Source organism: Gopherus flavomarginatus, chromosome 6 (assembly GCF_025201925.1).
Source record: "Gopherus flavomarginatus isolate rGopFla2 chromosome 6, rGopFla2.mat.asm, whole genome shotgun sequence".
NCBI classification, from domain to species: Eukaryota; Metazoa; Chordata; order Testudines; family Testudinidae; genus Gopherus; species Gopherus flavomarginatus.
The window spans coordinates 45975282-45987469 of NC_066622.1; the positions used below are offsets into that span (position 1 = coordinate 45975282).

A 12188-nucleotide genomic window follows, 5' to 3' on the forward strand; every position below is an offset into this window, starting at 1 on the left:
ATTTTATACAATCTGTTTTACAAAACCAGTTTATGTAAAATCAGAATAATCCCGTAGTGTAGACGTACCCCCCCACACACACATACACATACACACTGCTGTGGATTAAACAATAACTTTGTTTACAAACAAAATGTCAAAGTTTACAAATTCAAATTACATGAGGCAGACAGCTCTAATTCTGTGCTCCCCATTAGCTGGCAGAGCCCTCGTTCAAAAGAGGTAGAAGGAAAAATAAAAACTCACAGCTCTAGTTGTTTTGAAATGGCCCAGTGATTTCTACAGGTGGCAGTTCACAAAGGCGGCTGCTGGTGGGGGTAACATGTTGGCACCCCCAAACCTGCCGTTTTAGCTGTTGCCAGGCCTTGCGGTTTGTTTTAGCAGGAGACGTGTGATAGAGGGAGTGTGGCTTTTCTTCACGCAGCTCCAGCTCCTGGAGGCATCTTTCCTTATTTTCCCTCAGAATCTGCTGTGGCGCAGAACCACTAACGCCTCGCGCGTGTGCCCCCATTTCCCGCCCTTTTCGTTCCCCTCTGCGGGTACCGTGCGGCCCCGGGACCAGGGAGTGCAGACAGCCAAGGGAGGTGTCTGCGCATGCGCGCAATGTGAAGGTGGGCGGGCGGGCGGCGGCAGTAGCGCCAGTTGTTCGGCGACGACGACGACAGTGAGGAGGCTGGAGCTCATCAGAGTGACCTAAGGGAGGGAAGTGGGGACCCCTGCAGCCGAGGGTTGGACTGTGAGAGGCCGAGAGCCGCCAGTACCATCCCTGTCACCGGGGGCTATTGGCAGCTCCGCGCTGGGTGCTGCGGAGCGCTGAGGGATCCGGCACCTGCCGCGGCGGCTCCCCAGGGAGTGCCCCCCCCGCACCTGCGCCTGGCCCAAGTGAGAGCGAGGAGGAGACGTTACCGTGCTCCGGGGGCTGTGCGGAGCAGCGGCCCCGCTGTCAGCTGGGGAGACCGCCTCCGCTCCATGAGCAGGGCTCGGCTGCTGCGCTCCGTGAGGGGGGAACCGCGGCCGACGCCGGCACCAGCATGTGGACCCCGACCGAGGAGGAGAAATACGGCGTAGGTAGGTGCCCAGCCCCCTCTTCCCTTCCCGCTGGTAGCACGGCGACCCCCTTTTCATGCCTCAGCGGGCTGGGGAGCTGCCCCCTCCGCACTAGGTGTGGGTCTGTATCCCGAACTGACCTCTCGCGGTCCGGGGGTGGTGGTGGGGCTGCCCCTCCTCTGAGCAGCCCCAGCTCTTGTGCCGCGGGCTGGCGTTGTACAACGAACCCAAACTTGCTGTAGCGGGAAGGGTCGTGGTGGGCCGGGGGTGGAGGGATGCGGGGGTGGGGCTGTTGCTGCTGGATGACAGCGGTCGTCTCTCCGCCTTTTGAAAACAGTAACGTGTGCAGCAATGTTCGCATCCCACTGTTCCCAACTGCACCACAGGCCTGAGCATCCCCCATCGCCTTGCAGGTACAATAGGAAACGAAGGAGGGCCATGTTATGGGGCTGGTCCCATCTCCCATATACGTTGAAGGGCTGCCCGCTAAAAATAAGATGAACATCATGAGGTCTGTGTGTGGGGTGAAACATCTGCTTGGGACTTTAGTCCTTTCGGATTTTTGAGTCTGGAGTCCAGTGTTTATATTAATTGGAAATCCAATTGAACTGTGCATACGTGTTTTGTGTGTGTTTCTTTTTGAGATGGTAAGGGAGTGGAAGGAGAGGAGTAGGCTTCCAGGGTCCACTTGTAGGTTCTCTTTGCGGAATTAAACAGTAAACGATTGTCTCAACCTTAATCTACTTAACTGCTGTTCCTTTTTCTCTCTATTTTAATCTGTGGTCTGTGGTGTTGTTTATATGGTTGAGTTTAGAGAAAGGGAATGATCATGATGACATGTCATTAGGGGGCGCCAGCGATGCACCTGCTCTGAGTGCTGGTATCCTTCCAGGAAAAGAGACAGAAGATGTAACAAATAGATAAATGTTAAAACCTGGTACTGTACTAAGTCCGGGCTATGATATTGAAAACTGATGAGCATTTTTGGATTCTGGCAGCACTTTACACTAGTAACCCAGAGCTACTGGAAAAACCAAAATGAACCCCCCAACACCTTTTAATGGTGAAACTAAGTAGTATGGTGTTATGTATAATATGAAGGGGTGTATATATACTTAGGTGACCGTTTGTTCCATTTCAAAATTTGTAAAAAATTCACATCTTGTGTAATATCCCTGAAAATGTCTGTAAAAATACATTATACTTTCTGCTAACATTGATTATTTTTCCTGGGTGTTAATAGTAGATGTGGTTTTGATCAGATGCCATAATGCACGTGTACTAACAAATACTCATAATAGTCAACATTCATTATATTTTTACAGACATGTCTTGTTTCTTGTAAACTTGGTATATTTTGAATACTTTTTATCAACACTTGATATTTTATGGTGAAAATTGGTATCTCTAGGATCTAGGAAAACCTCATCTTCTGAAGTGACAGTTCACTTCTGCTCAACTATAAAATTAAAATGTTAATGATTTAGAGCAATTTTTGAGGGGTGTAGAGGACCAGTAACATGATAAAGTATTCTCAATTAATTTGTCGTGTTATGCAGCTGTGTTGTAGTTTTATTACAGCTAGATTTATACATGTGGTAAAAACAAATTTTATTTGCTTAGAACAAGCATGATAGAACTTATTAATGTATAGACACATAAGGAATGCAGTTTTATCAGAAATGCAATTAAATGTGGTGTATGTTACTACCAGAGATACATGTATTATCATAGGTTTTTACATGTAATACATGTAATAAGGCTGTAATTTACTACTACTACAAATTTAATTAAAAAACCCAGGGGAAAGTTCAGTTTACATACCTGCAGCAGTATTGTTACCACAGTGTGTATACTGTGTAAAATACAAATTTTAACCTCTCAAAAGAACCTATATTGTAATCAGTAATATTATATATAGTTTTTGTGTTGAGAATCTCAAGTAAATCTTCTGATATGTTTAACTTCATATTAGCATCTGTAATGTTGTATTAAAGTAAGCTTTTTGTATTTGAAGTTTATATATAAAAATTGTATATCGGGGTACCATGTTTGTTTGTTTTGTTGGTGTTTTTTGGGTAACTGTTTAACTTTGCTTTAAATTGACTGTAGATGCAGGAAAATCCCAGCTGCAGAACTCTGAAGTTTGACAATGTGGCAATAACGTAACTAAAACCTTTTTTTACTCTGATGTGAGAGTGAATTTTTAATCATTTTCTTGAATTCTCATTCTATCCCATTTATAAACTGATTCTTCCTCACTGTGGACTAACAGCACATGAAGTTTGATGGTTTTAATATTGTCTCTTTTGAGTGTTGTACGTAGTCATGGTGGAAAAACCAAAAAGCATTCTGCCTTCTTAACTCAAAAGCAACTGTATTGATTTTGCTTAATCTGAGGCAGAGAGTGATCACTCTTGGGCTCTAAACAAGCCTGGAAAAGTTCACCTAAAGTGAGAAATGAGTAAGTGACAACAAGGGGGATATAATGAAAGTTTCTGGAGTCTTGGACATCTTCCTGTAACACCTTGTGACAGGGTTGGGCCAGATGGCTACAGGAGAGAGATCCTTTTGAGTACCACTGCTAAAAGCCTCCCCCCCAGCCTAGGGAGGGGCTACTAAACCCAGAACCCAACTGAGTTCAGGGGACAACAAATGCAATAACAGGAACAGGCGTGGGAGTCAAAGGGCCAAAACTAGGGAACCAAAAGGGTACACCGAGCAGAGGGCCCCGGACAGCACCCACTGCTCCTTGAAAGCATCAAGAGAGCTGGCGGATGCTACCCAGACGAACTCTACCTGGATATGTGAACGGATAAATGAACAAAAAACAGTCCAACAGTCGCAGGGCTCCCCCTCTGCCAACCTCCTCTCCCTGGTGTTACTCCTGACCGCCCTGGCCAGGAGGAGGTTGACGAGGTGGTCCTGCAACTTTGTGGAGCCTCGAATCGGGTGTGCATAAATAAACAAGCGTGGGGAAAAGTGCAGCCAGAACCTCAATAAGAGTTCTGGAGGAGCAGGAAGAGGGGCTGCAGCCTGGCACACTGAAGATACGCATTTGCCAAGGTCTCCCTCACACCACAAAGGGACAGATTTCAGTGATAGAGGTCAACTGCGCCAAGTACATGCCTGTGTTCTCGGCTCCATGGAGGAGCCACCAGCTGATATCCTCGGCAGGCTGCGGGACCAAGATGGAATATAAACTGGCCCACCGGAGTTCCCCACCCTCCACTGCTGGTGAAAGGTCCCGCCCCTTGGTATCAGGGAGGGACACGAGGGTGGGGTAATGAAGTGTGTGCAGCACAGGCGCATATAGATGGTCCCTTGCCGTGGTTTGGAAATGAACCAACTGCAATGCATGCAGCCGGCTTGAGGTATAAGGAGAGGGAGGCTGGGAAGACTCATGGGGCAGGGGGCGATGGAAAGATCTGGAGGGCCTGGAGTGAGGGGCAGGCGAGGCGCACCTTCTCTCAGGACCTGCTTGAGGAAAAACCAAGCCGCGAGAGGCATGGCTGCCTTCACCTCCTGGAGTACATGCCAGGGGGTCGTAAGGGTGGAGAGCCCCTTGTGCCGACCGAGCACCCAGGGATCCACCCAACCCCCCAGGTCGTAGTCCAGGAGGTCTCCGATCTTGATGACTCCCGCCAGGACCAACCTCTGAGACACCAAGGGGGACTCCGCTACCTGCACACAAAGATAGGGATTGTGTAGCAGAGGCTCTGCAAGGAGATCTACCCCCTCAGTGGCCACAAAGGACCTGGTTGCTGAAACCAGCCTCCAGGCCCGGAGGAGGTCCTGGTAGAAGACCAGCAGCTCGGAGAGGTCTCGTGGAAGATCTCTCGGATGGAGAAAAAGGAGCAGCTGGTCATATTGGAGCCCATGCAGGTGGCGGAGGAAGGCATGTGCCAATAGGCTCTACACCAAGCCATCTGCAATATAAAGGAGTCTCTGCAGGGCCAGGAGGCAGAAGACATGGACCTGCTTGCGCATACACGTCAGGCCCTGTCCTCCCTCCTCCAGGGGGAGATGGAGAACCCCTGCAGAGACCCAGTGCAGTCCTGGCCAAAAAAACGCCAGAACCAACCTCTGGAGATTGGCCAGGAACACTGGGGGCAGGCACAGGATGTTGAGTCCATGCCAGAACATGGATAGGACCAGTTTGTTAAGCACCAGTGCCTCCCCCCTAGAGGGACAGGCACTAGAGCAGTCCTGTCCAGCCCTGCAACCGCCCAGTCACCCTGCCCTCTAAACTGTGCCAGTTCTCCGGCAGAGACAAATATGTGGCAGAAAGTTAAACACCAAGATAGAACAGCAGATGCACGCCTCACCGGATGGCCTGAAGCGCGGGTGGGAGGGAGCTTGCCTGGCACCTGGCCCCAACCACCAGACCAGAGTTCTTGACCCAGTTGACCTGGGCAGAGGAGGCTGCTGAATAAACAGCTTGATGAGCATCAACCTGCACCAGGTCATCCAGGTCCTTGATCATGAGGAGCACATTATTGGCGTACGCTTCCAGGACCAGCCGCACCTCCGGCTCACACAGCACCAACGCTGTCAACCTCTTGCGAAGGAGACAAAGAAAGGGCTCAATTGCCAGAGTTTACAGCTGACCCGGCAGCGGGCACCCCTCACCTGAAGCTGACAGGTGCGGTCAAGGTCCAGTTGAGCCTGACCAAACACTCTGCAGAGGCATACAACACCTGGAGAAACCCCACAAACCGGGGCCCAAAGCCGAATGCCTGCAGAGTGCCCAAGAGATACCAATGGTCCATCTGGTCAAAAGGTCCTGATCCAAGGACAGAAGGGTGAATGATAGACCATTCCTGTACCCAACCTCCAAGAGATCCTGGACCAGAGAGAGATTATAAAAGATGGTATGGCGCGGGACGGTGTAGGTCCGGTCTGGACAGCCCACGTCCACCAGCACGGACTGCAGCGAGATAGCCTTTGCCACAACTTTATAGTCTGTGCTAAGGAGCGAGATGGGATGCCCATTCCAGAGATCATGGAGGTCCCCCTTCTTCGGCAGCAACGCGAGTACTGCTTGTCTGCACGACAGAGAGAGGATCCTGCTTTCCAAGGACTCGGCCCAGATGGTGACAAGGTCTGGGCCGAGGACGTCCCAGAACATGTGGTAGAACTCCATGGACAGCCCGTCCATGCCCAGAGATTTGTTGGGTGGCATGAGACAAAGCGCTTCCGAGAACTCGGCCGGAGTGAGAGGCTGCTCCAGCCAGTCCCGGTTGCCCATGCTGAGCATCGGGAGTCCATCCCAAAGCACTCTGCAGGCATTGGCATTGGTTGGATCCAGGGAGAAAAGGCCAGCATAGAAGGCCTTGGCCCTCTCACGCATCTCCACCATCTTCTAACAAAGGTGCCCCAGGCCCGAAGATTGTCAAGGGCCCAGAGCTCCTCCCACTTCTCCCTGTACGCTCCACAGAGGGGTGGATCACCGGGACTGGCAGCCAGATGCCTCTCCAGCTCTAAAATCTCCAACTCCAACTGCTCTATCACCACATCCCTCTGCCGTCTGGCGCCCCGGATGTGGCTATGGCAGAAGAGCCAGGCATGCACCTTCCCCACATCCCACCACCGCTGCGCAGAGGGAAAGGCATGCCTTTGTTCCTGCCAGGCCAGCCAGAACTCCCAGAAGGATGCCACAAATCCCACATCCTTTAGTAGGCTGTTATTGAAATGCCAATAGGCTGGCCATAGCCTCTCCGAAGAAAGAGAGGCCGTCACCAAATGGTTGTCCGAGAATTGGGCCAGCCGAATGCTGGAGGAATGGGCATGTGAAAGATGACAGCGAGAAAAATAAATGCGATCCAACCAGCAGTGGTTCATTGTTCCTCCACCCGGACATAAGTGAACATAGAGTCGTCATCCAGGTGGTGGTCGCACCAGATGTTCACCAAGGAGTAATGAGCTACTATCTTCCTGAGGACATTTCTGGTGGCCGGGCTTGGCTCAGTCACCATCCGGTACCGCTCCTCGAGGGTGCAGTTGAAATCTCCGTCCAGGACCAGACACTCGCGAGGATCTAAAGAACCAAGGAAGGCGGACGCCTGCTGGAAGAAACGCATGTGCTCTGGGTTGGATGTCGGGGCATAGACATTGTCAAGATGCAGCCCTTCCGCCTGAGCCCAGAGGTGCAGCAGGCAACCCGACACGACCTCGGTAATCCCCAGCACCTCAGGCTGTTGGTGCGGGGAGAACAGGGTCGTCACCCGGCCTGACGGGCCGAAAGGTGGCAAAAATAGACCCTGTCCCCCCCACTCCAGCTGCCAGCTTGCTTTGGCGGCTGGGTCCATGTGGGTCTCCTGCAGGAAAATAGAATCATCATAGAATATCGGGGTTGGAAGGGACCTCAGGAGGACATCTAGTCCAACCCCCGGCTCAAAGCAGGGCCAATCCCCAGATCCCTAAGTGGTCCCCTCAAGGATGAACTCTCAGCCCTGGGTTTAGCAGGCCAGTGCTCAAACCACTGAGCTATCCCTCCCACTGGATAACTGACTACCCCCCATCCTGAAGGAAGGAGAGCACCTGGCACCTGCGGAGACCCAGCCTACAGCCCTGGGTGTTTAAAGTGGCAAAGATGGATGGCGACATAAGGAGAGCTGGGGGTGATCCTCGCGGACGGGGCGCTATCGGTTCCCATTGGACCCCGCAGCAAACCGTAACCGACCCCAAAAGCCATCAGGGCATCACAGAAGCTGCGGGTCTGCTGGTAGGACTGCAGCGTCCCTCTTCTCGGTCTCTTTGCCCCCCCCCCCCCAAAATGGCCCTCGTGGTCTGGAGAACAACATGGAAATCACCCCAACGCTGAAGAACGAGATGCACTCTGTTCGTGGAGCCACAAATGTCCTCCAAGAAACAGCACATCTCGTTCCTCTGAGCAACAAGGACCAGGGTCATGGACCCTGGGACATCCCCCGATTGAACCCCCCTGCCAGCCCTGTGGCCTATTGAGATGGGCAAGCAGGGATCAGATCCCTGCCGTGGCACTTGTCCCTCCAGTGCTGCACCACCTGACTCAGCACTTGGCCCTAGGGACGTTGGCGGAGGGAGAACTGCAGCCCCGAATGGGCCAGGAGAAGGAAAAAGAAAACCCACCTCCTGGGGGCCTTCGTTTAAAAATAAAAATAAAAATGGGGCAACCTTGGGGGCAGCAGCAACAGGAGGAGGGAAGGAATAAAGGTTAAGGACAGGAACAGAGGCTGGAAGGGGGTCAGGGATAGGGACAGGACACAAATCTTGGATGGGAAGAGGATCAAGCAGGAAAGGGACAAAAATCAGGGGCCTGAGTGGCAGAGCCACAGAGACACAGTGCCTCTTGATCCGGCACGATGGTCAAAGGGGCAGCAAGGGATTGGGGCATTTCCACAGTGCTAGGCTCAGGCGCCTCACCAACTAAGGCACCCATGATTACAGCACTGGAGGGTGACGAGGGCCAATGCGAAAAGAAGATAGTTTCAAATCGGGGGGGAGGTTTTGTTGGTGCTCTTTTTGTTGGTTCCCTCTTGGGACAAAGAAAGAGACCAAGCAGGTAAACCAGCTCCTAACAAGATCCTGAAATGATATATCTAAAATTAAAAAATTGTAAGTAATAGCAAGGAAATGCCCCTCTAAGCTGGGCCAGGGGGCAGTCCCTCCAGATGTACCCCGCTGCCTGGCAGAGAAAGCACCAGGCCTCCCCTGAAGAATAGTAAACCTGGTACTGGGCCCCTTGATGGGGCACCAGAAAGGACCCCTTCAAAGCCTGCCTGTCGTGTGCCACTGGTGGCACTTGAACCTGCACCTGCCGGCGGAATGACAAAACGTGGCAGAGGGTGGGGTCCTTACAGCCCAACAGAAGGGGGCTGAGGATGGACAGGGGCTTCCCCTGGGTGGAGAGGAACGGCAAAAGGGCGGCATTGGGGAGGAAGGGAGGAACAGAGGAGAGCACCACCTGCCGCCAATCCCCTCTTCACCGCCTCCTGGGCAGGGGCCTCCAATGCCAGGAAGAACACCACCTTCCCAAACATCTTAGAGGCCGCCGCCACGGCCCCGTGGGCCCCACCACCCGTGCCAATGGCTGCATGTAGGTTTCTACGTGGGGCGAGGCCAACAGCAGGAGGCAACGCACCCTGTCTCCCTGGTGAGGGTGGGAAACGCGGCTGCTGGGAATGGTATTTTGGGAGGTGGCTGGGGCAGACGGCGAAGTGCCGAGCAGAGGGGTTGCGGCCACCTGGGCATATGCAAGGGGTCGAGGGAGCGGCACATCCAGGGCTGGCGGAGGGAATAGTGGGTTGGGGGAGAAAGAGGGTTGTGGCTGTTAATGGGGCTGCAGCGGGAGAAGGAACCACTGCCACGGGGGGTTTCACTTTCCGGGCAGGGCCCTTGTCCTTCTTCGTCCCCCGACCTTTCCCACTGGCCGAGGGAGCAGTCTCAGAGGTGGAGGCGGCAGAGGTCGTGGCAGCAACAACGGAAGAGAGGAGTGGGATGGGGAGGGGGGAACAGCTACCACACCCTCCTGCTAGGCTGAAAGCAGGGCAGGAGGGCACCAGCAGAAAGGGGCAGAGGAAAAACAAGGAACACAACTCCCAGCACAAGATGAAAGAAACCGGCTCCCCTGGCTGCACTAAGGAAAGGAAGGGAAAACTAAGATGTCATAGGGAAGTGTGCATCAGCGAAGGGATTAATGGGAAAAAAAGGGGGGGGGGGAATCTCAAGTGCCGACAGCAGAATTTGGGCATGCAGGCAGTGAGGGCAGACTGGGATGGGGAGCAAGAAGCAAGGGGACGGAATGAAGGGGAGGGTCAGATCAGGTATGCCTCAGATGTGGAGCAAAAAACGGGGTGGATTCAAAAACAACCAAACCAAAAAGGGGGATATGGGGTTGGCAACCACGCCGTACTGCGGGATGAGGGCAGGGCAAACAAACTAACCAAGGATCAAAAAACAGAACAGAGGAAACAGAGTGGCTAGAAAGGGGATGGGCGGGAAAGACAGCAAAGGGAAAGGGGGCAAACAGCTGCAAGAACAGGGCAGTGGGCGAAGAGGAGGGGAAGGGAGCCCACCGGCCAAATACAGCGGGAGGGGGAGGGCAAAGCCAAGGGAGGGGAAAGGAAATATGCATCTACGAGTGCCCAGAAAACTAGTGCCCACTTGCTGCTGCTAATGTCCCAAGATGGGAAAAAGGACAGAGTAAACTGCTGGGCTGGGGAGTGAAGAACAGAGCCAGATGGTAACTGGAAAGGTGGAGGGGGTAATGGTGGCAGTAGGGGAGTGGACTGACCAGGGGGAGGGCTCCACACCACTCCCCCATCTCCCTACTACAACAGTACCCAGCACCACAGAAGCAAGGATGTTACAAACCCCCTCCACAAAGCAGGGTCTCCTCAGCTCCAGCAGCAGTAACAGGCTCTCCAGCAGCAGCAAGGGCAGTAGCAACCCAGCCAGGGGAGGTCCCAAAGATGATGGAAAAAGTGGGGCTGTCATAAACAGATAGCTAAGGGTTAATGTCTCTTTCACCTGAAGCACCTGACCAGAGGACCAATCAGGAAACCGGATTTTTTCAACTTTGGGTGGAGGGAATTTAGTGTCTGAGTCTTTGTCTGTCTGCCTGCTTTCTCTGAGCTTTGGAGAAGTAGTTTTCTACTTTCTAGTCTTCTGTTTCTAAGTGTAAGGACAAAGAGATCAGATAGTAAGTTCTATGGTTTCTTTTCTTTGGTATTTGCATGAATATAAGTGCTGGAGTGCTTTGATTTGTATTCTTTTTAAATAAGGCTGTTTATTCAATATTCTTTTAAGCAATTGACTCTGTATTGTATCATCTTAATACAGAGAGACCATTTATATGTATTTTTCTTTCTTTTTATATAAAGCTTTCTTTTAAGACCTGTTGGAGTTTTTCTTTACTTCAGGAAAATTGAGTCTGTACTCACCAGGGAATTGGTGGGGGGAAGAAATCGGGGAGATCTGTGTGTTGGATTTGCTAGCCTGATTTTGCATTCCCTCTGGGGGAATAGGAAAGTACTTTTTGTTTCCAGGATTGGGAACAGAGAGGGGGAATCACTCTGTTTGGATTCACAGAGCTTGTGTCTGTGTATCTCTCCAGGAGCACCTGGAGGGGGGAAGGGAAAAAGGATTATTTCCCTCTGTTTTGAGACTCAAGGGATTTGGGTCTTGGGGTCCCCAGGGAAGGTTTTTCAAGGGGACCAGAGTGCCCCAAAACACTCTAATTTTTTGGGTGGTGGCAGCAGGTACCAGGTCCAAGCTGGTAACTAAGCTTGGAGGTTTTCATGCTAACCCCCATATTTTGGACGCTAAGGTCCAAATCTGGGACTAAGGTTATGATATGGTGGCAGAGGTGGGATATAGACAGAATCCAGAAGCCAGTAGGAATATTATATTTTTCTTTTCTCTGCTAAGGGCTTTTTAGCAGAGAGAGAAACAGTTGGTTTTAAAAGGGAACCAGAGAGAATTTTTTTTTCTGCTCTCTCTGGCAGTTTGTGGCTTGCATGTTAAGCGAGAAGCCATTAAGAGACTGTTGAGGGTCTTTTGTCACACAATAGCACTCCCATTGAGAGTCATTACCAGCACTATATGAATGCAAATAAAGTGGTTTTTCAGGTTTACTTAACATTGAAAATTAGCTAAAGGCACTGTTGCTAGGCAGACTTCAGGAGGCAACAGAGCCTGCAGTTCAGAAGATAAACACTGGAGGGCACCCCAACACAAGAAAACAGGAACCATGACTTCTAAGGCAAAAATTGAGGCCGAAGAACAAATCAAAGAAGCTGAACACAGGCGAGAGATGGAAAAACACAAACAGGAACTGGAAATAAAACAAAAAGAGATGGAGATGAAAGAAAAGGAAGAAAGCATGAAACTGGCAGCCTTCCAAAGAGAACAGGCAGCCCAAGAGGCAGCACACAAAAGAAAACTAGAAGAAGAAGAGGTGGCCTACCGAAGGAAACAAGCAGAAGAAGAGTTGGCCCACCGCCGAGAAATGGAAAAGCACCAAAAAGAAATGGAAAAACAACAAAAAGAGAATGAAGAGAAGGAAAAACAGAGAAAACATGAACTGGAGTTGGCAAAAGCTGGGCTGCATGTGCCAGCCAACCCTAACAACCCGGCGCCAATTATTGCTCCACAGC

At 51.5% G+C, this 12188-nt stretch overlaps 1 protein-coding gene across 8 annotated transcripts in view; it reads left to right on the forward strand.

The window, feature by feature from the left end:
- Positions 1-650: 650 nt before the first annotated feature.
- DOCK3 (dedicator of cytokinesis 3) overlaps positions 651-12188 on the forward strand; it is a 603350-nt gene continuing 591812 nt past the window's right edge. For all 8 annotated transcript variants that reach the window (XM_050957666.1, XM_050957672.1, XM_050957667.1 and 5 more), the window contains exon 1: positions 651-1068. In XM_050957666.1, the coding sequence (XP_050813623.1) occupies positions 1032-1068 (37 nt within the window). In that variant the 5' untranslated portion in view covers positions 651-1031. The remainder of the gene's footprint in view (positions 1069-12188) is intronic.